Consider the following 25,520-nt stretch of genomic DNA (forward strand, 5'->3'; position numbering starts at 1 on the left):
GCCCAACCGTCAAGCATGGGGGTTGGAGTGTTATGGTTACATAGTTACATAGTAGATGAGGTTGAAAAAAGACATAGGTCCATCAAGTTCAACCTATGCTAAATTTAGACAACAGATACTTTATCCTATATCTATACTTACTTATTGATCCAGAGGAAGGCAAACAAAAAACCCCATTAAGGGGAAAAATGAATTCCTTCCTGACTCCAAGAATTGGCAATCGGATTAATCCCTGGATCAACATCCTTCCCATGTATACTTATTTGGTATATCCCTGTATACCTTTCTCATCTTAAAAGATGTCCAACCTTTTTTTGAACAAATCTATTGTATCTGCCATCACAGTCTCCATGGGTAATGAATTCCACATTTTAACTGCCCTTACTGTAAAGAACCTTTCCTTTGTTGCTGGTGAAATTTCCTTTCCTCCAACCTTAAGGGATGGCCCCGAGTCCTTAGTACTGCTCGTGGGATGAATAGTTCTTTTGAAAGCTCCTTGTATTGTCCCCGAATATATTTGTATATAGTTATCATATCCCCTCTTAGACACCTCTTTTCTAATGTAGATAAATCTAATTTAGCTTGCCTCTCCTAATAAGTTAGATTGTCCATCCCCATTATTAATTTGGTGGCTCTTCTCTGCACTCTTTCTAGTTCCATAATGTATTTTCTTAGGATTGGTGCCCAAAATTGCACTCCATATTCAAGGTGTGGTCTTACTAGTGCTTTGTAAAGGGGCATAATTATGTTTACTTCCCTTCCATCCATTGCCCGTTTGATGCAAGATAAGATCTTGTTTGCCTTTGCAGCTACTGCATGACATTGGGCACTATTGCTAAGCCTGCAGTCTACAAGCACTCCTAAATCCTTCTCCATCAAGGATCCCCCCATATATCTCCATTTAATTTGTAAGTCGCCTTTTTATTCTTGCATCCCAAATGCATAACCTTACATTTATCTGTATTAAACCTCATTTGCCATTTACCTGCCCACGTTTCCAGTCTCTCCTTCTGAAGAGAAATTACATCCTGCTCTGATTCTATTACCTTACACAATTTAGTATCATCAGCAAAGATGGAAACTTTGCTCTCGATCCCAACCTCAAGGTCATTAATAAACAAGTTAAAAAGCATGGGTCCCAGTACCGATCCCTGAGGTACTCCACTCACGACTTTAGCCCAACCTGAAAAAGTTCCATTTATGACAACCCTCTGTTGTCTGTCCTTTAACCAGGTTTCCATCCAGGTGCATATATTATTACTGAGTTTGGTTATGGTTTGGCGCGGCTTTGCTGCCTCAGGACCTGGATGGCTTGCCATTATTGACACAGCCATGAATTCTGTATCATATCAGAAGATTTTTGAGGAGAACGTCAGGCCTTCCGTCCGTGAGCTAACGCTGAATAAAAAGTTGCTCATGCAGCAAGACAATGATCCTAAACATACAAGCAGATCTGCAAAAGAATGGCTGCAGATGAGAAACTCTGCGTTTTAGAATGGCCTAGTCAAAGTTCCTCTTTCCCCCCCTCTTCTCCCCCCCCTCCTCTTTCCCTCCCCCCTCCTCTTTCCCTCCCCCCTCCTCTTTCCCTCCCCCCTCCTCTTCCCCCCCCCCCCGATTCCTCTCTCTCTCTCTCTCTCTTCCTTTCCTCTCTCTCTCTCCTCCCCCTCTCACTCCCCCCTTCTCTCTCCTCTACGCCTCCCCCCCTCCTCTCTCTCCCTCCTCTCTCTCCTATCTCTCTCCTTCCTCTCTCTCCTATCTCTCTCCCTCCTCTCTCTCCTATCTCTCTATCTAGCGCAGGGAGTCAGTCCCTGGTGCTGAGCCGTGTTTATTTCAGCTCTGGGGAACCCCCTTGTTCAGAAGATTCTTACCGGGTAAGGTGCCGTCCATTACTTACTAGTCGAAGACCGAGCCACAAGTGCTGAAGCAGGGATATCCCTAATACCTGTCCTATTGGTGGCCCTTGAGGACTGGAGTTTCCCACTCCTGGTTTAGATCCTTGCGCGCGACATTCCCTGCAGAATAAAAACACATTGAATTCGTTCCCAAGCAGCAACTACACAATGCAGTCCCCAACATTTGCACACAACGTCTAGTTGCAGTCCCCCTGGCTTGAATTGTACAAGACCTCCCACAGGAATCAAATATGAGGTCACACCCCAAATCTTGCTAATCCGATAACTCCGATGTGGTACATTTGTTCAGTTAATGAGTGCCTGGGGTTAACACTTGCCAGACGAGCTAGCAACAATGAGCAACGTCTTTTTACTTTAAAGGAGCAATCCAAGCAATATCCTACATGTGTTTTTTAAATAAATCCGTTCTGTAGTATTAGATAATACTTGCTAACTGTTTTTTTTCCATTCAACTCTTAATGGCATTTTTAATGAGTTTTAATATACAGAGCCTCCTTTGATTTCTATAGCAGGTTTAGCCACCTCCCCAGCAGTGCAAGATCTTTACAACACTTTCCTGTTTGGGATCATTTGTTGCCAATATTCCCAGCAGTTTGAGCTAAATATAGTAATAATAGATAATGTTACCCTAGTAATATAAGAATACATTGTAGCTGCTGAGTTACACTGACTGAAGGATTGATTGGAACTGAAAGGCTGCCATTTAGTGAACCCTGGCCAGCAGGATCTTTGCTGATCCATCACGGGAGAACCCATTGATCAACAGCTTAGGTCAGGGGTTCTCAACCCCACTTCTCAAAACCCCTCCCCTCAAACGGTCAGGTTTTCAGGATATCCCTGCTTCAGCACAGATCTTCGACTTAGCCTCTGATTGAGCCCACCTGTGCTGAAGCAGGGATATCCTGAAAACATGACTTTGTTGAGGGGTCTTGAGGACTGGAGTTGAGCCCCCCTGGCTTAGGTAATTTGTTTACAATAAAGGTAATCAAAGGCTGCATATATTAAAACAAACAAATATATATATTTAAGTGCGGCTTGGATTGCCCCTTAAAAGTTTAATCTGTCTGAGGAAGCCAGTTGCATTTATAGCATGTGTGTTCTTTTCCAATATGTATGGCTGTCCCTATAAAAGTCAAGCAACAGGCAGCCCTCGGGGGGCTTCAAATTCAGACCCCAACCGCTGGCCACCGCACCAGCCCACTCGCTCTCCCCAGTGCAGAGGGAGCGGAGATGTTGCTGTGGTGGATCTTAGCTTCTCCCGCTCCCTCAGCTGCTTAATGACTGCGCTGATCACCAATTCCCAGTGTAAGCAGATGAGTGGAACAGTATTTATCAGTGTTGGCATTAAGATGATGACTGGAGGGGGCGGGGGAAGGAGCTCCTATCTGGGACTGCAACGTCCCTTCTGACTGGGATATATATATATATATTTATATATTCATTCTATATGCCTCTATATATTAACAGAGGGTGCAGAATAAATGAGTTCAACAGATATATAGATCAACAGACATAGTGGCACTCCACTAAGAATGGTATGCGTCCCGGGTGCATTAGCTGCAGAGATTTAGAATACAGCACAGTGGTAGTAGGCACTCCAGGTCTTATGCAAAAATAGCTCAAGTTTAATGGAAAAAGGTCAACGATTTGGCTCTCCAAGAAGCCTTTCACAAGACCTTGAGAGAGGATCCTTGGAGAGCCAAAAGTTTGCCTTTGCATGAAATGTTTTCTAATTCTTTCATAAAACCTGCAGTGCCTGCTGCGTGCGTGCGTGCGTGCGTGCGTGCGTGCGTGCGTGCGTGTGTGCGTGTGCGCGTGTGCGTGTGTGCGTGTACATGTTATATATATATATGTGTGTGTATGTTATATGTGTGTGTGTGTGTGTGTTATATATATATATATGTGTGTGTGTGTGTGTGTGTGTGTATATATATATATATATATATATATATATATATATATATATATATATATATATATATATATATATATGTGTGTGTGTGTGTGTGTATGTTATATATATATATGTGTGTGTTATATATTTATATTAATATGGGGGAGGGCAAGAGAGTAATGCACACTTGTTGTCTACTGTACCATTGCTATAAAACATGTCACTGCCGTTGTCATAAGAGGCGCATCATCTTTAATAATTAAATGGCATATAAAGGGAAATAGCCGAGCAGACAAATGCAGGCCCCTTTGCTGTAGGATGTGTTTTTACAACGCAGCTTATCGCTGGATTCCCTGTTTCATTAATCACCATTCCCATTGTGTCGGAGTTCAATGCGTTTCTCCGGGAAAGCAAGAAGAGCCCAGAGAAAGCTCTGTTTCAGCAGAAAGCACGGGACGCCTTGCCACACTCGGGGGCTGCTGTGCTGTGATGATAGTCTACTGCATGAGATGCTGATGTAGCAGAGGACAAAATACATAATTCTTCAGGTGTGTCAGTGCAGCGCATACAAGTCATTGTTCCCCGTTACACTGTCAGTAATTATACTTAGAGATGTTGCTTGGCATGCTAGCTGTGGGAGGTGGTTAGATTCCATGGGTGTTTTTAACCCTGTCACTTCCAGAAGGGCCTGCAGACGCCTTGCATCTTGCCTTTAGTCTGATAGCCATGGACAGCTTCTCCGAAAAGAGCTTTGTTGTGTATCATTCCAGGTACATCACACGAGTATCAGGAAGGGTAACATACCTCTGTCTGATTTTGAAAAGGAAGCATTAGTCAGCCAGATCGGAACTGTTTTAGCTGCAGACCTTCTATGATCAAAGTGAATTAATGGAAGTGGCATGTTTATTGGGCCATGTTTTCATGCTTTAAAAAAAAAAATAGACGAAGAAGCATTTTTAAATATTCTTTTAAACTTTTAATAGTACCCAAGTTAAAGGCAGCCATCAGTGGGGGAAGGTAGCGCCAGGCCAACAGTACGCAGGGCTGGCAGCGAAGGTGGGCCCGACCGGGAGTCAGATTAGCCGGGTGGCTGGGCCCCTTTCACAACCAAGCCGGCCAAGGTCAGGCAGCCCTCCTCGCTCAACTAGGTCTCCTCACCTCCCTTCCCTGCTCAACAAGGTCTCCTCACCTCCCTTCCCTGCTCAACAAGGTCTCCTCACCTCCCTTCCCTGCTCAACATGGTCTCCTCACCTCCCTTCCCTGCTCAACAAGGTCTCCTCACCTCCCTTCCCTGCTCAACAAGGTCTCCGCACCTCCCTTCCCTGCTCAACAAGGTCTCCTCACCTCCCTTCCCTGCTCAACAAGGTCTCCGCACCTCCCTTCCCTGCTCAACAAGGTCTCTGCACCTCCCTTCCCTGCTCAACAAGGTCTCCCCACCTCCCTTCCCTGCTCAACAAGGTCTCCGCACCTCCCTCCCCTGCTCAACAAGGTCTCCTCACCTCCCTTCCCTGCTCAACAAGGTCTCCGCACCTCCCTCCCCTGCTCAACAAGGTCTCCGCACCTCCCTTCCCTGCTCAACAAGGTCTCTGCACCTCACTTCCCTGCTCAACAAGGTCTCCCCACCTCCCTTCCCTGCTCAACAAGGTCTCCGTACCTCCCTCCCCTGCTCAACAAGGTCTCCTCACCTCCCTTCTCTGCTCAACAAGGTCTCCGCACCTCCCTTCTCTGCTCAACAATGTCTCCGCACCTCCCTTCCCTGCTCAACATGGTCTCCTCACCTCCCTTCCCTGCTCAACAAGGTCTCCGCACCTCCCTTCTCTGCTCAACAAGGTCTCCGCACCTCCCTTCCCTGCTCAACAAGGTCTCCTCGCCTCCCTTCCCTGCTCAACAAGGTCTCCGCACCTCCCTTCCCTGCTCAACAAGGTCTCCTCATTTCCCTTCCCTGCTCAACAAGGTCTCCGCACCTCCCTTCCCTGCTCAACAAGGTCTCCGCACCTCCCTTCCCTGCTCAACAAGGTCTCCGCACCTCCCTTCCCTGCTCAACAAGGTCTCCGCACCTCCCTTCCCTGCTCAGCAAGGTCTCCGCACCTCCCTTCCCTGCTCAGCAAGGTCTCCGCACCTCCCTTCCCTGCTCAGCAAGGTCTCCGCACCTCCCTTCCCTGCTCAGCAAGGTCTCCGCACCTCCCTTCCCTGCTCTGCAAGGCTCACCGCACCTCCCTTCCCTGCTCAGCAAGGTCTCCGCACCTCCCTTCCCTGCTCAACAAGGTCTCCGCACCTCCCTTCCCTGCTCAACAAGGTCTCCTCACCTCCCTTCCCTGCTCAACAAGGTCTCTGCACCTCCCTTCCCTGCTCAACAAGGTCTCCGCACCTCCCTTCCCTGCTCAACAAGGTCTCCGCACCTCCCTTCCCTGCTCAACATGGTCTCCTCACCTCCCTTCCCTGCTCAACAAGGTCTCCTCACCTCCCTTCCCTGCTCAACAAGGTCTCCGCACCTCCCTTCCCTGCTCAACAAGGTCTCCTCACCTCCCTTCCCTGCTCAACAAGGTCTCCGCACCTCCCTTCCCTGCTCAACAAGGTCTCCGCACCTCCCTTCCCTGCTCAACAAGGTCTCCGCACCTCCCTTCCCTGCTCAGCAAGGTCTCCGCACCTCCCTCCCCTGCTCAGCAAGGTCTCCGCACCTCCCTTCCCTGCTCAGCAAGGTCTCCGCACCTCCCTTCCCTGCTCAGCAAGGTCTCCGCACCTCCCTTCCCTGCTCAGCAAGGTCTCCGCACCTCCCTTCCCTGCTCAGCAAGGTCTCCGCACCTCCCTTCCCTGCTCAACAAGGTCTCCGCACCTCCCTTCCCTGCTCAGCAAGGTCTCCGCACCTCCCTTCCCTGCTCAACAAGGTCTCCGCACCTCCCTTCCATGCTCAACAAAGTCTCCTCACCTCCCTTCCCTGCTCAACAAGGTCTCCGCTCCTCCCTTCCCTGCTCAATAAGGTCTCCGCACCTCCCTTCTCTGCTCAACAAGGTCTCCGCACCTCCCTTCCCTGCTCAACAAGGTCTCCTCACCTCCCTTCCCTGCTCAGCAAGGTCTCCGCACCTCCCTTCCCTGCTCAACAAGGTCTCCTCACCTCCCTTCCCTGCTCAACAAGGTCTCCGCACCTCCCTTCCCTGCTCAGCAAGGTCTCCGCACCTCCCTTCCCTGCTCAGCAAGGTCTCCTCACCTCCCTTCCCTGCTCAGCAAGGTCTCCTCACCTCCCTTCCCTGCTCAGCAAGGTCTCCGCACCTCCCTTCCCTGCTCAATAAGGTCTCCGCACCTCCCTTCCCTGCTCAACAAGGTCTCCGCACCTCCCTTCCCTGCTCAACAAGGTCTCCGCACCTCCCTTCCCTGCTCAACAAGGTCTCCGCACCTCCCTTCCCTGCTCAGCAAGGTCTCCGCACCTCCCTTCCCTGCTCAACATGGTCTCCTCACCTCCCTTCCCTGCTCAACATGGTCTCCGCACCTCCCTTTCCTGTTCAACAAAGTCTCCGCACCTCCCTTCCCTGCTCAACAAGGTCTCCGCACCTCCCTCCCCCTCGCTCAACAAGGTCTTCGCACCTCCCTTCCCTGCTCAACAAGATCTCTGAATATCCCTTCCCTGCTCAACAAGGTCTTCGCACCTCCCTTCCCTGCTCAACAAGGTCTTCGCACCTCCCTTCCCTGCTCAACAAGATCTCTGAATCTCCCTTCCCTGCTCAACAGAGTCTCTGCATCTCCCTTTCCTTCTGTCCTGGGCCCCAGGAAGGCTGGTGGTGGGCCTGCCCAAATGTTTTGGATTGTTTTTCCAATCCTTACCTAATGTCTTTTGTGAGGAGACTATAAACTGTTTGTATATGCAGGTAGATGGACATAAGTGTTTTTTTTTTGTTTGTTTGTTTTTAAAACCTAATCAACTATGTAACTGCGCAATTTAATTCCTTTTTTTTATTTTATTGGCCCCTAAATTAAGAAGCGGTGTAACACACCATTAATTAATTAATTTTTCTTTAAGTGGATTGAAGCTACTACAATATTACCTGTGCAGTAATTATGCCGCTTCTCCTAATATTTTGCATCGGGTGGGCTTTAACTCTAGATATACAAATTTTCAGAGCATGGATATACAAATAAACTTAGTGGCACCTCACGTTTGCTGCCAAAACGTCTTTTAAACAGAAACCTCACTAACATTTTCAGCCGGTTTCAGCACACAGCTTGTATAGCCAAGCCCGGAAACCCACTCCGGCACAGCTATTTTGGGCTCAGCAGTCTGTATTGGGAAACAGAATGAGACATTTGGCCGCAACCAAATTGCAACATGTGTATCACAAAGATACGCCCTTTCCTCTGTTTCTCGACTGCTAAAACTCTGACACAGGCCGTCAATCTCTCCAGTCTCGATTACTGTAACCTCCTGCTGTCCGGCCTTCCTGCCTCTCACCTGTCTCTACTACAATCTATCCTAAACGCTGCTGCCAGAATCACTGTACTCTTTCCTAAATCTGTCTCCGTATCTCCCCTGCTGAAATCCCTCTCCTGGCTTCCTATCAAATCCCGAATCTCTCACTCAATTCTCCTCACTTTTAAAGCTTTACACTATTCTGCCCCTCCTTACATCTCAGCCCTAATTTCTCGCTATACACCATCCCGACTCTTGCGTTCTTCTCAAGGATGTCTTCTCTCTACCCCTTTGTATCTAAAGCCCTCTCCCGCCTTAAACTTTTCTCACTGACTGCCCCACACCTCAGGAATGCCCTTCCCCTCAATACCCGACTAGCACCCTCTCTATCCACCTTTAAGACCCACCTTAAAACACACCTGCTTAACGAAGCATATGAGTAGCACCGTGGCTAACACTATACACACGATACATAAAGCGTGGCCCCTTGCAGACGCACTTACCAGTATGCCCTCCTACTGTATCTGTATGTTCCGCCTACCAATTAGATTGTTTGCTCTTCGGAGCAGGGACCTGTTTTCCTAAATGTTACTTTTATGTCTGAAGCACTTATTCCCATGATTTGTTATTTGTATTATTTGTTATTTATATGATTGTCACGTGTATTACTGCTGTGAAGTGCTATGTACATTAATGGCGCTATATAAATAAAGACACACATACATACATACATACATACACATACACACATACACACACACATACATACATACACACACATACACACACACACACATACATACACACACACACACATACACACATACATACACACACACACACATACACATACACACACACACACATACACACACACATACACACACACACACACACACACACATACACACACACACACACACACACACATACACACACACACACACACACACACATACATACACACACATACATACACATACACACACACATACACATACACACACATACATACACACACACACATACATACACACACACACATACATACATACATACATACATACATACATACATACATACATACAAACACCGGCACTCTGCCACACAGACAACTCTCCTCCGGTCCTCTCGCCAACACTCACCTTGCGTCCGAGTCCATTTATAAATGGCGGGTGGTGGATCTCCCCAGCTGCAGGGAATATCTCCCCAGCTTGCAGCTGCCCTGCTGGCATGTGTGAGCGGGTCCGTGCGTGCGCCAAGCCAGGATACATTTTGCTCAGGACATTTTAAATGTGTCCGGACTGGGCGCACACACTGGCGCACTCACACATACCGGCGAAGTGGCGGCTGGAGAGATATGCCCTGCGGCTGGGGAAATCCTCCGAGGACATTGAAAATTGGCGGTTGGTGGAAAGTGGCGAGATGACCGGCAGCGAGGCGACCGGAGCAGAGTTGTCCTGGCGGCGGAGCACCGGTGGTGATTTGGTTACGGCCGAACGTCCTAGAGCGGGAAGTGGAATGGGACATTTGGCCGTAGCCGTTTGGGAAGTTGGTAGTAGTCTGCAAATCGGACACACACAGCCATATTTACCAAGCAGTCTTCTGTCTTAAGGCACGTTCTGGCACTGGAAGACCTCTGACATTTATGTCAGTGGAATGTAAGGTTTGTTTTCCAGTGATGGAAGGTGTTTTGTGGCAGTCAACCTTTCGGCAAATAAGTAAATATGGGCCACAATATAGTTATAGTATGTAAGTTACACGACACACTACAGACAGAAGATACTCATTTATCAACACATTTCCCATCGGTTCATCTACTTCCGTCTCCAAAACATCACATGGCATTCGCTGATTTATTAACTATGCCACAGTTTCATCTTCGGCCTTCAAAATAATTGTATCCCTCTCTTTCTCAAGGTCTGTCGAGTCGCCTACGAAATCATGCAGACGTTGCATCCAGACGCTTCGACATTCTTCCACTCCTTGGACGATATTTATTACTTTGGTGGACAGAATGCTCACAACCAGGTTGCAATTTACCCTCACCAGCCACGGAACGCAGATGAGATCCCTATGGAACCAGGCGACATTATTGGGGTGGCTGGAAACCACTGGGACGGCTACTCTAAGGGCATTAACCGGAAATTAGGCAGGACCGGTCTGTATCCCTCTTATAAAGTCAAGGAGAAAATAGAGAATGTGAAATATCCAACATACGAAGAAGCTGAAAAATAGAGCAGAACACGCTTGTTTATTCATACATGTATATGTGCCAACAGCGAATGCTATAAAAGGTCAGAAAGCAGTCTAACTTGCCATTTTAATTTGTTAAACACAGAAGCTGTTTTACATTAAACGCGACGGAAGGAATTTGAAACCACTGGAAATGGTTATTCCTTGAACTTCTTTGGAGAACTGTTCTTTCCCAGTACAAACGCTCGCTCTTAAACATTCAACATGAAGACCTTTTCTCTTCCACGTCGCTCTTACTGGTGACTCGAGCCACGGGGCTCTCTTTCTGCCATTAACTGACCATAATCCTCAGACTTTTAACACTGCCATGTTGTGCAATTAGAGGGAGATGAAGATATTTTATACGTGCAAGATTTTAAACGGTGCCTGTGACTGATGGTGCGGGGGTGGGGGGGACCTTAAAACGAGTCGGGTACGAGAGGACCGCACAGGGGGTTGGTCCTTGATTGGCATTCTGACGCCCGGAAACACTCCAGTCACCATTCCAAATAAAGTTTAGATTATTTTACTTAACATTTGTTTCCGGTTCGTTAGATTTGCATCATCGTTGGTCAATGAATGATCCGTCGGAAAGAATAAACCATTCACTGTTTGTTACCGTAGGAAGTTTTTCTTTTGTAAACCAAACTCCATGAACTGATTCTTTAATACACAATTGTTTCTTGACATCTGTTTTTGATAACAAACAATTAAATAATACAACAACAACAAAAAGAATCTAAGCAATGTTTGTAATTGTATGCGTAAATTGTTTGTGGGGTTGTAGAACTAATTTGGATAATGTTTCATTATACTTCACACAGCGTTTATTTCAGAGAGACATCATTTACTGTGATCATGAATGGGCCGATACAAACCAGCGCCCGCAGGGTGTAAAGTCCAATACGCCAATTAAGGGGAAAGGAGAGAAAGTCCAATAAGTCCAATGAGAGGGGGTTCTCCAATCAGGTGATCCGTTTACATGTGGATAGAAACAAAGACAATAATCATAGTGTATACTGTAAAAAACGCAAAACAATAAAAACAAACTACAAGCAACAAAGACATAACATGAAACACAGAAGCTGAAATAAAAACTATTTAATAAAACAAAGGAGCCTGCTGCAGCAGTTTATCAAGGGGTTAAAACCCTACTTACAGCAGGACCGGATAAAATGCGCGTGTGAAACAGAAATTTATACAAAGAAAATATCCTGTCGATCAACTGAACCATGTTATGGGACAGGTGGATTTAATCGACAGGTCTACCCTGTTGGAGTATCGTAAAAAATCCAGATCCAGTGGGGATGATAATATAGCCTTTGTCACCCAATATAATCAAATGGCACCATGTATTAGACATGTCCTAAAGAAGTATTGGCCTATTCTATTAAGAGATAACACTCTGGCACAGGGTCTTTCCCCCACTCCGAATATAATTTTTACTAAAGCTAACAATCTGAAATCTTTGGTAGCACCAAGCTGTCCACTGTCTAGAAAGAAATCTCATTCATCCAGTGCTTTGAAAGGCTTTTTCACGTGTACAAGGTGTACTGCCTGCACCTATGGTAAGACAGGTACAGTATTCAAAACCAATGTCACTTTGAAGGTCTACCCAGTTAAATCCTTTATTAATTGTCGTTCGACGTATGTAATCTATTTACTTACCTGTCCCTGCGGCCTACAGTATGTTGGGCGTACTGGGAGGTCCTTTCAAAGAAGAATTTACGAGCATGTGTATAACATTTAAAAAGGGTTTGACAACTCATAGTGTGTCAAATCATTTTCTAATGTGTCACAAACAGGACCCCAATGGTCTTTGCTGCCAGGCAATTGAAACTGCCACTACCAGCTGGAGAGGGGGCGATAAACTCAACCAGATCAGCAGACGTGACGCCTTCTGGATCTATGAGCTTAGGACCCTCTCTCCAAATGGCTTGAACTTAGATTTTGATCTGGGGGTCTTCCTGACCAAATAAGAGTGGACTGCATTCCATTTGTTGGAAACTCTGTATAGTTGTGATTTACTTTACAGTTTTAATCCCCTTTCTTCCCCTCTTCTTCCCTCCTTTTTCTCCCCTTTTCCCTCTTTCCCTGTTTCCCTTTCCCTCCTTTTTCCCTCTTTCCCTTTCCCTCCTTTTTCTCTCCCTTCTCCCCCTTTCTTCCCCCACCTACCCATTTTCCTCACAGTTATGTATACTTTGACCATTTAGTATTCTTCATATTTTTTATTTATAGTTTATTATTTATTGGCTATTGCTTTCATTTAAGTTGATTTATTATTAAGAGTTTATTATTTGATACAAGCGCATATATTAATTTATAACATCTGTGCGCAATATTCAAGTGTTTGTATCACCATTTGTTATGCTATGTCAAAAAGGAATCTGTTATGTCAGTCGTTTGTAAATTCTGTTATTTTGTTAGTTTGTCTGTCTAGGTCTTAGTTTGTTCTTGTCAGAAGCTGTCTTTTAAACCTTATTGGACTAAGATTAAGACTGGTTGCGTGCAGCGTTCCTGACCACCTTTGCAGGAAGCGACGCCATCACGAGAGAAGTCCCCACTGATGTGTATAGCTGTGTTCAGCTCCCCTTTCCCTGTGTCCAATCTGGGAACCTTCCACACTTTGGAGGGAGCTATAATCATCACAGCGCACACCCAGGCACCCACGGAGGACTCTCACGGCTTTTTGCATTCGTTCCTGTTGGTTTCACGCGCGCATTTTATCCGGTCCTGCAGTAAGTAGGGTTTTGGGGTTTTAACCCCTTGATGACCCGCTGCAGCAGGCTCCTTTGTTTTATTAAATAGTTTTTATTTCAGCTTCTGTGTTTCATGTTATGTCTTTGTTGCTTGTAGTTTGTTTTTATTGTTTTGCGTTTTTTACAGTATACACTATGATTATTGTCTTTGTTTCTATCCACATGTAAACGGATCACCTGATTGGAGAACCCCCTCTCATTGGACTTATTGGACTCTCCTTTCCCCTTAATTGGACTTTACACCCTGCGGGCGCTGGTTTGTATCTGTTCTCTCTGTTCATCTCTGGTATTGTTCATACCAGTTTACCTGGCTGCCCTGGTACCATTTTTTGATTTTTCACTTATACCTCTTTTATTGATATTACAAGCATAACCCTCTTTAAGGACACTCACTTTAAGTACTCTCGCGAGTAAGTACATATCGCCCAATAGGCAAACGGCAGCTCACGCATGCGCCTGTCAGCACATCCTGAACAGCAATACTGGCTCCCTGCATGTACCGAAGCTGTGCGCAAGCGGGGAGACTATAGAGCCTGTTACACATGCGTTATTTACATCAGTTATGCACGTATATGGCGATTGCAGTACAGTACATGCATCAATAAGTGGGAAATGGTAGTGCTTCACTTTAAGTACATTTTCACTTTACATACATGCTCCGGTCCCATTGCGTACGTTAATGTGGGGTATGCCTGTGTTACATACATGCTCCGGACCCATGGCGTACGTTAATGTGGGGTATGCCTGTGTTACATACATGCTCCGGACCCATGGCGTACGTTAATGTGGGGTATGCCTGTGTTACATACATGCTCCGGTCCCATTGCGTACGTTAATGTGGGGTATGCCTGTGTTACATACATGCTCCGGTCCCATTGCGCACGTTAATGTGGGGTATGCCTGTGTTACATACATGCTCCGGTCCCATTGCGCACGTTAATGTGGGGTATGCCTGTGTTACATACATGCTCCGGTCCCATTGCGCACGTTAATGTGGGGTATGCCTGTGTTACATACATGCTCCGGTCCCATTGCGCACGTTAATGTGGGGTATGCCTGTGTTACATACATGCTCCGGTCCCATTGCGCACGTTAATGCGGGGTATGCCTGTGTTACATACATGCTCCGGTCCCATTGCGCACGTTAATGTGGGGTATGCCTGTGTTACATACATGCTCCGGTCCCATTGCGCACGTTAATGCGGGGTCTGCCTGTGTTACATACATGCTCCGGTCCCATTGCGCACGTTAATGCGGGGTCTGCCTGTGTTACATACATGCTCCGGTCCCATTGCGTACGTTAATGTGGGGTATGCCTGTACTGTGAAGGGGACTAGCGCCACATAGCACTTTCTTTTTGTGCCGCTGTGTTGTAATTCATAACAATGTGCTGGCTCTGGCCGTATCATTTCAGTCATGTCAATGGTATCAGCTACACGAGAGAAGTGTCTTCCAAGGAAAGAAGAATGGTAGAACAAGGTTTTATTTATTTATAAAATGTGTTACCAGGAAGTAATACATGGGGAGTTACGTCTCGTTTTCAAGTATGTCCTGGGCACAGAGTTAAGATGACAGATACATGGTTACAAATACATAGTTACATAAGTGAGCAGGGTTATACATTATATACAAGACATTGCATGCACAGTTAGAGATAATATGTTATAGGCGTATGTAACAGTTACAGGCCAGGTTAAAATGTGAGACAACTTTAGTTTTGAAAGAACTTAGACTGGTGGTGGCTGTGAGAGTCTACGGTAGACTGTTCCAGTTGTGGGGTGCACGGTAAGAGAAGGAGTGGCAAGAGGTCAGGCATTGATGCATGGAGGGAGGCTCAGTGAAAATGTCATTCACTTTCTTCACTGAAAAGGCCAGTGGATTCATGGAACCGCCTCTCAGCAGAGGTGGGGTATCTGAACACCAAATAAATTCAAAGCTGCTTGAGATGGACAGATGGAAATCTTAGAGAAACAAGGACAGGGGGGAATGAGTGGAGTGTTGGGACATTACCAGGTGCACCAGCTGGGGCAGTTGTGTTTAAAAATACAATTCGCCAAACGCTGAAGAGTGTAAAATGAATAACAACTGCTGCCTTGAATATATTATCCTGGGAATAAAACATTCCACATACAGGTTGAGGTCACAAATTACCTCTAACTGATGTCCAATGCCAGAAGAAAAGCAGAAAGTGTACAGTAAAAGCCTTAAGCAGAGTATTCTTTGCATATTTATCACCTCTGCTTGTATCTTTTCAAGCTATGCTCATAGAAATATTGTACCCCAGCATCTGGGGGGGGGGGGGGGTTAAGCAGAAGAATAAGCATCATTTGACTATTTGAGGATGAGAACTAACACATATTATAGCAGGGATGGGCAACTTAATTACTCAAGGGCTGCCAACAGGTCAGGTTTTAAGGATATCCCTGCTTCAGCAGAGGTGGCTCAATCAGTCTTCGACTGAGCCACTTATTGAGCTCCCTGTGCTGAAGCAGGGATATCCTTAAAACCTGAGCTGTTGGTGGCCCTTGACTGGCGTTGCCCACCCCTGGGGTAACGCCACAGTTAGGTAGTATTTACCCCACATAGTTATTTTAAGTATTCTTACCCTCTCGTCGGCGTAACGCTAAGACATAACATCCCGTGATTGGAGGATAACCCAACGTCACACTACAATATTCTGTGCTCATGAGATGTACAACGGACACTCTTTTTTTATTTATTATTATTATTTTTTGCATATAATTCGCATTATCCTCAGGTAACGTCTGCTTAGGTTTAGGTAACATCACGTTATGCGCCCGGATTTAACGGCGCTTGGTGGATCCGGGCGTTAGATGGTTAAGGGCGCTGTCTTGTTGAAGCCGCGGTTTCCTTCTGCACCTTCCATGTCTTGTAACGGTTTTCTATTCCAGTGGGATACTTCTATGCAATGACTTCAACAGGACCTCCGAAAAGCTGTAATCCTTGTTCAAAAAGAACATTACAATGTAACTGCCTTTCTCAAACAAAAGTAATCATGCTTAAAGTAAAGATTTGTCTATTTCACCTTCTTTTAAAATGGAAGAATCTTCATTGGGGCCTCTTGGGGGGGAGGGGGTGGTTAGGGGGGGATTGAGCCCCACTGTGAGCTAATAGAGGACAGAGGGGTGTTTGCATGTGCAAATCCGTCCCAGGTCTCAGATCCCCATGTGCCCAAACTAACTTTATAAATTAATTTACAAACTCCTAGAGGTGTGTTATTTATTTTAAATGCGTCCATCGCCTAGTATGAACATGTCCCTGCCATGGGTTCAATGTGGATCAGTCTCGTGATCACTATAATGATGTCACTCAGTGCTAAAATGTATATGGGGTCCTGTAATTGGTATTAACCCCACCTCTCGTGCTGCTTAAAAGGTTAGTGAAAGATCTCCTGTTCTGCTTACATCCTCAGCTGTCCGAAGGCCGTATTCAATAGGCTGAGAAGCTGGCCTTCCCAGCGCTGGAGAAGAGTGAATAAACTCAAATGTTCTCAAACACGGGGAATATGGCGTTACAATATATTAAGCAGGGGTCCTGGGGTCATGGAAATAAGACCCTGGAATCACACAATGTATTTATTTCTAAAATGTTTTACTAGGAAGTAATAAATGAGTTACCTCCCGTTTTCAAGTATGTCCTGGGCACAGAGTTATGATCACAAATCCATGGTTACAAAATACATGGTTACATTAAGTGAACAGGGTTATATATTATGTATAAAGACATTGCATGAACCGTTTAACATATTTAATCTTTTAGGCGTGTGACACAGTTACAGACCAGATTAAAATGTGAGACAGTTTTAGTTTTGAAAGAACTTAGACTGGTGGCGGCTGTGAGAGTCTCCAGTAGACTGTTCCAGTTGTGAGGTGCACAGTAAGAGAAGGAGGAGCGGCCGGATACTTTGTTGAACCTTGGGACGCAAAAAATCGCTTGGAAAAAGATCTCGGGTGGTAAATACTGCATGTGGTAGGGGTGAGGAGCTTGTTCAGATAGGCGTGTAGCCTTCCCAGAAACTGTTTGTAGGCAAGGCAGAAAAAAAATAACTTCTGCGCCTAGATTCAAGTGATGACCAATCTAGTTCTTTGAGCATTGAGCAGAATGGTATACCGGTCTGAGTTGGGTACTAGGGCGATGTCCATACGCAGTTTAAAACTAAGGCTAAAGACACCATGCCACGTGTCCGTGATAACCTATTCCCGGCCCTTGGTGTACATTGTAGATACATTATTTATTTAATATTGTAAATCTAATTTTCATCTACAGAAATTACATAGGTGCGGTCCCAAATTGGGCCAAAGTGAGCTGTAGGCAATAAAATGATGTTTACACATTCAATCTTGGTGATCGCAATTAACGTCTATTAAATAATTGTATTAAATAGAAAAAAGTTTTAATTAACGGTAGTTTTGCACGGTATGACTCGCCTAGTTTTCACCGCACGGGAACTGCAGCGTGTTCTGTTACAGAAGGGGTTAACTATCTAAACGTGGGGAGTCGTTTAAACGTGTTCTGATCCTTTCTACAATCCATTTCCTCGAGATCCTGAGTCACACCGGACACCTGCTGTTTTTCTATTACCTAAATGAAACTGGCAAAGTGCCATCTGCATTCATTATCCACTCTACAGGAAACGGCCTTTGCATCTGCGGTTGGAGCATGGTCTAAATTAGGGGTGCTCAACCCCCCCCCTTCAGGTCAGGATATCCCTGCTTTAGCACAGGTGCCTCAATCAGTCCCTGCTTCAGCACAGGTGGCTCATTCAGAGGCTCAGTTAAAGACTGAGCAACCTGTGCTGAAGCAGGGATGTCCTGAAAACCTGGGGGGGGCGGCTTGATAACTGGAGTTGCGCACCCCTGGTCTAAAGAACAGATGCCAACAACCCAAATATGTTAAATACCCCCCCCCCCCCCCCAAAAAAAAATCCCAGATACATTCAGCTGTTGGGAAGCGTCCTCTTATCTCTCGGCAGCCTCAGCCATTAAAGGAAAATGTTTTTTTTTTGTTTCGCTTGTTTTTCTGCTTTTGAATTTCAAATGCATCCGTCTTTCTTCCCTCCCGACAAGATAAGACGTGACAAATGTGGGGCCTGTTCGCTTGGACTTGTGCTGTGGGATTCCAACGGAGAATTTAACACTCAATTAGTATCTGCAAAGCTGGCACAAAACGATAAGGACGGAGCTCTCAGGATGGCATATTCCGGCTCCGCTTCAGTTGGCCTAGAGCATTGCACAATCAGATACATGCTATCAATGTATAAGCATCCCATTAGAACAGAGATGCGTTTCAGGGACACTCTGCTAAAAATGATGAAATGATTAAAAAAAAAAAATGCAGTAACCTACTTTAACAGGAATTTCTTGTGTGACATCTTATTAAAGTTGGATGCATGATTAGACCTGCCAAATTACCATCTTATTTCAATAAACTGTGATCCATGGACCAGCGGGCTGAAACCATTTCTTGTATGTATCGGAATGGGCGTTTTTCAATTTATTTTTTATTTTTTAAAGAACTGTGGCACGCTTTCTAAAGATATTGGGACAGTGGAACCCCTTAACAAAAGGGATAGTAACTTTGCACAATCCCAGCCCACTTAAGCTATGTAAAGGAAAATACACACACACACCTCAACTCCCCGTCCTCAAGACCAGCCCTCCCCAACAGGTCAGGTTTTCAGGGTATCCCTGATTCAGCACAGGTGGCTCAATCAGTGGCTCAGTCAATTACTAAATAGCTCAGGGGTGGCCAACTCCAGTCCTCAAGGCACACCAACAGGTCAGGTTTTCAGGGTATCCCTGCTTCAGCACAGCCACTGATTGAGCCACCTGTGCTGACCTGGAGGGGGGGGGGTAATTAAGGCATGGAACTGGCCACCCCTGATATATATACGATTGCCGTGGTGGTATTTATATATTTCAAATGAAGTAGCTTTGCGTATTAATCCTTTGTGCCCTAATGACGTGCAGCGTACGTCGCGAAGGCCGTCACCCTCCGGGCCCTTAGGACTTGGCTCTGTACATCATGGCCTTTCGCTCCTTTTCCGTGCGCCGTTTTTCAAGCGTCGCCGACCGCAAGCAAAGCTGAAGGGTCAGGTCCGTTCCGGTCACTGGTACCACAAAGCGATCACGTGACCGATCGTGCCGCGAGGGTCAGTGGCCACGGAGGTGGCCAGACTCTCCTGCACTGAAAGGGTTCAATGTAATGTATGGAAAACAGATACAGAAACCCCCGCACTCCTCCCACGTCGGCTGGCAATTTGTTACTGACGTTTTACATTTTGATCCTAAGTCTAACGAAGGAGTCATTGAGTTGCATCTTTTGATCAATACAATGATTTTAAGCCTGCTGACCCCACCAAGGTAAACTCCACTTAAGCCGGTACCTACACTAAATGAATTATATTTCATATTGTCCTGTGGACTGAACATCTTCAATATTTCAAGGGAAGGTGCGGCTATCGAAATGGCAGCGTTTAAATGTCAGGCGGACCAATAGGAAGCTGTGATGTCATCCCTGCACGGGACTTTTAAACTGGTGAGAGATACCGGCACCCCTTACACAGGTAAGAATCTCGGGAAGTAGGGGGGTCCCCGGAGCTGAAATTAAGGCAGTTAAGCCCTGGAGACCCCCTGCTTCAATCCTATCTCTTAAAAAAGGATTGCTGCTTTAATTGTCTGTTTCATATTGATGATAATTAGTAGTTGAAGGATTTTTGTGCTTCCAGTCAGGAGATAATGGTAGATCAGTGGGTTCCAATGTTTTTTTGCTGAAGGGATCCTAAGTGAAATTCTGAGGAACCTCCAACCCTCTCTAATAGCATTTCTGAGATCAGATGCATTGTAAGGAACCCCAACCCTCTCTAATAGCGTGTCTGAGATCAGATGCATTGTAAGGAACCCCAACCCTCTTTAATAGCACGTCTGAGATCAGATGCATTGTAAGGATCCCCAATCCTCTCTAATAGGGTGTCTGAGATCAGATGCATTGTAAGGAACCCCAACCCTCTCTAATAGCGTGTCTGAGATCAGATGCATTGTAAGGAACCCCAACCCTCTCTAATAGCGCGTCTGAGATCAGATACATTGTAAGGATCCCCAATCCTCTCTAATAGCGCGTCTGAGATCAGATACATTGTAAGGAACCCCAATCCTCTGTAATAGCGCGTCTGAGATCAGATACATTGTAAGGATCCCCAATCCTCTGTAATAGCGCGTCTTGAGATCAGATGCATTGTAAATTCTTCTGCATTGATACAATTTTCAAATGACCAGAACATTTCCGGGAACAGTTTAGGGATGCCCAAGGGTTCCTAGGAACCCTGGTTGTAAAACATGGTAGATACTATGTTTGACAGCTGTATCTATGAGCCCCTATCAGGTCAAAGTCCCACCTGATGGTGTTTATCAAAGTGTGGGACTCTGTGTGTCTTTATTCTTTCTGCATCCAAACAGCTGTCAGTTCTGAGATGTACAGTAGTCTGGCCACCGACGTTGACCAGATGTAGGAAACAGAATGACTGACCTTGTTACATATGATTCAGCTGGGAGCAGGGAAGGGAGCAGCACATACCTGTTGTATATATTGATACAGGGGTGCGCAAACTTGGGGGGCGTCGCCGTTACACAGGCCCCGTGTTATTCAGCGCAAGGCCTCTGTAAATCCACTTACAAGGCCACGCGTCTCCATGGCGATGGGCGTCAAATTGTCGTGACGTCACATGACCCCGTGGCGTCATTTCACTCACGTTGCCATGGCAATTGAAGCCGCTGGTGACGTGACATCACGACACCGCGGCGTCATTTGACTCCGTATTCCAGGTAAGGGGGGGCACGACCCAGGGGCAGAGCAGGCAGGGGGCGCAGCGAGGAAGTTTGTGCACCCCTGTGTTGATAGACCCCAATACATTTAGGAGAAGCAATAAAGTAACGGTAAAGGCAAAACACTGATCCATACAGAGAAATCCACTTTCTGGAAGCCAGTCACGTAGTGTGCACAATACACGCCATTGTTATATTTAACCACTTAATTGGTTTCCTTGGATGCAATAACCCTTCAAGTAACATTTTCCTTTCCTTGTGTACCAAGGAGTCATTAATTATTATTATTCTTTCCCCTTACGTCTTGAAACTAATTACGTTGCCGTCATTAGCCAAACAAAACCTCAAAAGGGAAAGACAGGGTGATCAATCTTTCCTGCACATAGAACAGTTTACACCGTTGTATCACAAAAGAGATTAGGTAAAGATCAGAAAAGCACCTTTTTTTAATAACGTTTTTTTTTTTTTTTACTATGGAGACATTACAATTTGAAAAAGTATTGAAAAATACTTCTGCTTGTCTGATTTGTTTAAAAAAATGGTGTCAGTCATCATAAGCTGATGCACTGTGCAGAATAGATAAGCAATACTTAGATTTATTGACTAATAAACACAAATTCTGCAAATTCAACGTGTACAACAGTCTATCTTGGCTGTGAGCCATATGGCTGTGTAACGTCTTAAGCGTCACATTTAAAGTGTCTGCAGAGTTAATTTTGGAGTTGAAATTGGATGTGAAGATTAGAGGAAGATCTGGACTCTGCACAACAACAACAACAACAACAACAACTTTGCAGTTCTGAGAACATGACTTTCGATACGCTGTGATTCTTTGTACTCTTCCTATCCTCCTATACGTACCTGGGAAGTCTCTCCTCCTGCATCTCACTATGCCATCCCTATTGCTTTGTCTGTTTACTGTTTCCTCACTCCTTTGTGAACGTCTCTGTTCTCTCCAACGTCCCCACTCCCCACTGCACCATTATTTATACACCTCTCCCAACAACTTCTTTACCCCTCAATAAAACACACAGAATCCTCTATTCACACCCTCTATCTACTCCTTCCTGCTGCTGGGGATCTCCCCTAAGCCTGAACCCAGACATACACACCTGCTCTCACACACGCCTCCCTGCCATCTTTTCCCCTGCTAATGGTGTTAACCTTCTGATTTAATCCTGACCAACCATAAAACTCGCCCCACAAATCAAGCATCCCAACAGCCTGCACTCATGGTTACTGTCCCACACCCACAGTCACTCCTACCACCCATTGTGGCCAAGCACTGCCATCTACAGCACTTATTCCCTCACCTGCTGTCTCTGTAAGTCTCCCATCATACCACTTAGATTGTAAGCTCTTCAGGGCAGGGATTTCCTTTCCTATTGTCTGATATTACTGCGCTTATTGTATTATAATTCCCCGTACTGTATTCTTTGTGAAGCGCTGAGTACACTTTTGGCGCTATATAAATAAATACATACTAACTCAGCACTAGGAATGAATCAAATTAGTATTCACATGTACAGTAAATATGTGTAGGTAGATTGGATTACTTCCACAAAAATGGCTGGGTATACTGTCTTCTTTACCAGTAATAATGCAGCTTGTAATAGCTGAAATATTGCTGCTGTTCTTATGCAGTAGATAGAGCATTCTTGCATATCGCTGTTAAGGCGACAATGGCCCATACTCTGTTTGCTGTGAAGCTGCTTCCGCGTGATGGGGAAATTAATGTAATTCAGATGTCCAGGTGTGCAGTGAAATATCTGTATTTTATGAATAGACTTTGGCTGTCATAATGAATTAGTAAGTTCGCCATCAAAAAGTGTAAAAGTCTTTGGCTGAGCCACTGATTGAACCTCCATTGCTGAAGCAGGGATATTCTGAAAACCTGACATGTTGCTGGCCTTTGAGGACTGAAGTTGGCCACCCCTGTACTGCAGGGGTCTCAAAGACCAACAGATCAGGTTTAATGGATATCCCTGCTTCAGCACAGGTGGCTCAATAAGTGGCTCAGTCTTGACTGAGCCACCTGTGCTGAAGCAGGGATATCCGTAAAAGCTGTCCTGTTGGTGGCCCTTGAAGACGGACTTTGAGACCCCTGCAGTACTTGGTAACAGACATAGGGTAGGAGTTTTGTTTAAACTGTGCTCTTAAATGTCAGTTTTAGTTTCCAACGCCTTTAAAAGTATCCGTGCACCTGTTATAAATAAATTCTGGAGCACTCTCATGAGCCTACGCTCCGGGTGTTTGTTTTCCTAGAACAATGGTACATGACAAGAGTATTGGTTCTAAAAACAGGTCGATGAGCTGGGTTTTCTTTAGCTGCTAACCACCCATTGTCAGTAGTGCAGATGTCCTGATATAAATGACACACGAGAATATGGTTTCATATTCTGCTTTATAGGGACAGTGTCATGTTTGCTGCTTAGTGTTAAAGAGCCTGTCCTCGATGTCTCACTTTCACGTCTCACGTTCATGTCTTTGAATGTCTGGGCTTCTGTACAAAGCTTTTCAAAAAACCCTTCCCATCTTGGGGAAATCGCAGCTTGTTAATGTGACCTGCTTTGCTCTCCGTGAGATAAAGGTCAGTCTGTCATTCGTACTGGATTGTGTTACAGAATCGCCCAGAGACGTCGGTTTAGAAAAACAAGTTTATTGGAGAAAACCATTGAAAGCTGTAAAGGTGCCACCCCTAAGGTGTTAATCCATGCGGGGGAAACAGATGCTTGGTTCTACCACAGTCACTCGCACTCATATACGGTCACTCACACTCATACTCGGCCACTCACATACTCCATCACTCATACTCAGTTACACATACTTATACATGTACTTAGTCACTCTCATACTCATACTGTAAAGTATATTAAATGACAGATGTTTTCTGTATACAATGCCCAATGCTTTATAGAATCCGCTTGTCATACTTTACAAAGGGCTCTGAGGGGGGAAAGGCCTTTGCCCCTGCTGTACGCTATTGCATTGGTGAATGCCTATTTTAGGAGTAATTACACTGCCTTTGCTGTGGATAATCCCAGTATCAGCTCTTCTTGGGCAAGTCACTTTATCTCCCTGTGCCCCCGTCACCAAAAATCAGATGGTAAGCGCTCTGAGATGGGGACTTGCAGCTGCAAAATTCTACACACACAGCTGTGTATGTTGTCAGGGCTATAAGAATTAATGCTGTTGCGATGGAGATATCCAAGTTAGGCTCCTGATTTGCATTTAATCTTTACCAAGCGCAAGCAACAGTTTAAAACTCATTCTCCTACACCCTCTAGTTATAACAGATGGTGTGTGTGTGTGTGTGTGTGTGTGTGTGTGTGTGTGTGTGTGTGTATATATATATATATATAAAATATACAGTGTTCGACAAATCACCCAAAAATCTACTCGCCTAACCAAAAAATCTACTCGCCCCCAACCCCACTTTAAAATAAAATATATAATGTGTGTGTGTGTGTGTGTGTCTGTCTGTGTGTGTGTGTAAGTAAATGGTGGATCTAGAAATAAAAGCCAGATGTGAATGACTAGTTTCCTGAACCCCTTAACCAGTGTCTGGACGTCCCCGATTCACAATATCTAAAGCAGCAATCCCGCCTGGGATCTTACCTGATCCGCAGTCCCTCAATGTCCAGATACCTTAATTCCCGCAATCTAATACATTGGAGGGGAGGTGTTCCTTACCTGTCTTCTGGGTTAGAGGGGGTTCCGATGGTTCCTGTGTGAAGCTTGAGACAGATCTGGAAGAAAGCAATATAAGTTATTTCGGTGTAGTATACTGTAGGGCAGTTAAGATATACAGGGTAAATAAGCTATCCAGATCCAGAGTGTTAGAGAGTGTGGGTGAGAGACAGAGAGAATGTGGGTGACAGGCAGAGTGTGGGTGAGAGACAGAGAGAGTGTGGGTGAGAGACAGAGAGAGTGTGGATGAGAGAGAGTGTGGGTGAGAGACAGAGAGTGTGGGTGAGGGGAGAGAGACAGAGAGAGACAGGGAGGGGAGAGAGACAGGGAGGGGAGAGAGACAGACAGGGAGGGGAGAGAGACAGACAGGGAGGGGAGAGAGACAGACAGACAGGGAGGGGAGAGAGACAGACAGACAGGGAAGGGAGAGAGACAGACAGACAGGGAGGGGAGAGAGACAGACAGACAGGGAGGGGAGAGAGACAGACAGACAGGGAGGGGAGGGAGAGAGACAGACAGACAGGGAGGGGAGGGAGAGAGACAGACAGACAGGGAGGGGAGAGAGACAGACAGACAGGGAGGGGAGAGAGACAGACAGACAGGGAGGGGAGAGAGACAGACAGACAGGGAGGGGAGAGAGACAGACAGACAGGGAGGGGAGAGAGACAGACAGACAGGGAGGGGAGAGAGACAGACAGACAGGGAGGGGAGAGAGACAGACAGACAGGGAGGGGAGAGAGACAGACAGACAGGGAGGGGAGAGAGACAGACAGACAGGGAGGGGAGAGA

General features: G+C 45.7%; 1 protein-coding gene across 9 annotated transcripts in view; it reads left to right on the top strand.

The window, feature by feature from the left end:
* The window catches only part of FUT8 (fucosyltransferase 8), a 133,259-nt gene extending 122,075 nt beyond the window's left edge, over positions 1–11,184 (top strand). For 8 of the 9 annotated variants that reach the window (XM_075613534.1, XM_075613528.1, XM_075613532.1 and 5 more), the window contains one exon: positions 10,127–11,184. In XM_075613534.1, coding sequence (XP_075469649.1) covers positions 10,127–10,444 — 318 coding nt within the window. In that variant the 3' untranslated portion in view covers positions 10,445–11,184. The remainder of the gene's footprint in view (positions 1–10,126) is intronic. The other variant, XM_075613535.1, reaches the window with a different exon arrangement.
* Positions 11,185–25,520: the final 14,336 nt, after the last annotated feature.

Source organism: Ascaphus truei, chromosome 9 (genome assembly GCF_040206685.1).
Source record: "Ascaphus truei isolate aAscTru1 chromosome 9, aAscTru1.hap1, whole genome shotgun sequence".
Classification (NCBI taxonomy): domain Eukaryota; kingdom Metazoa; phylum Chordata; class Amphibia; order Anura; family Ascaphidae; genus Ascaphus; species Ascaphus truei.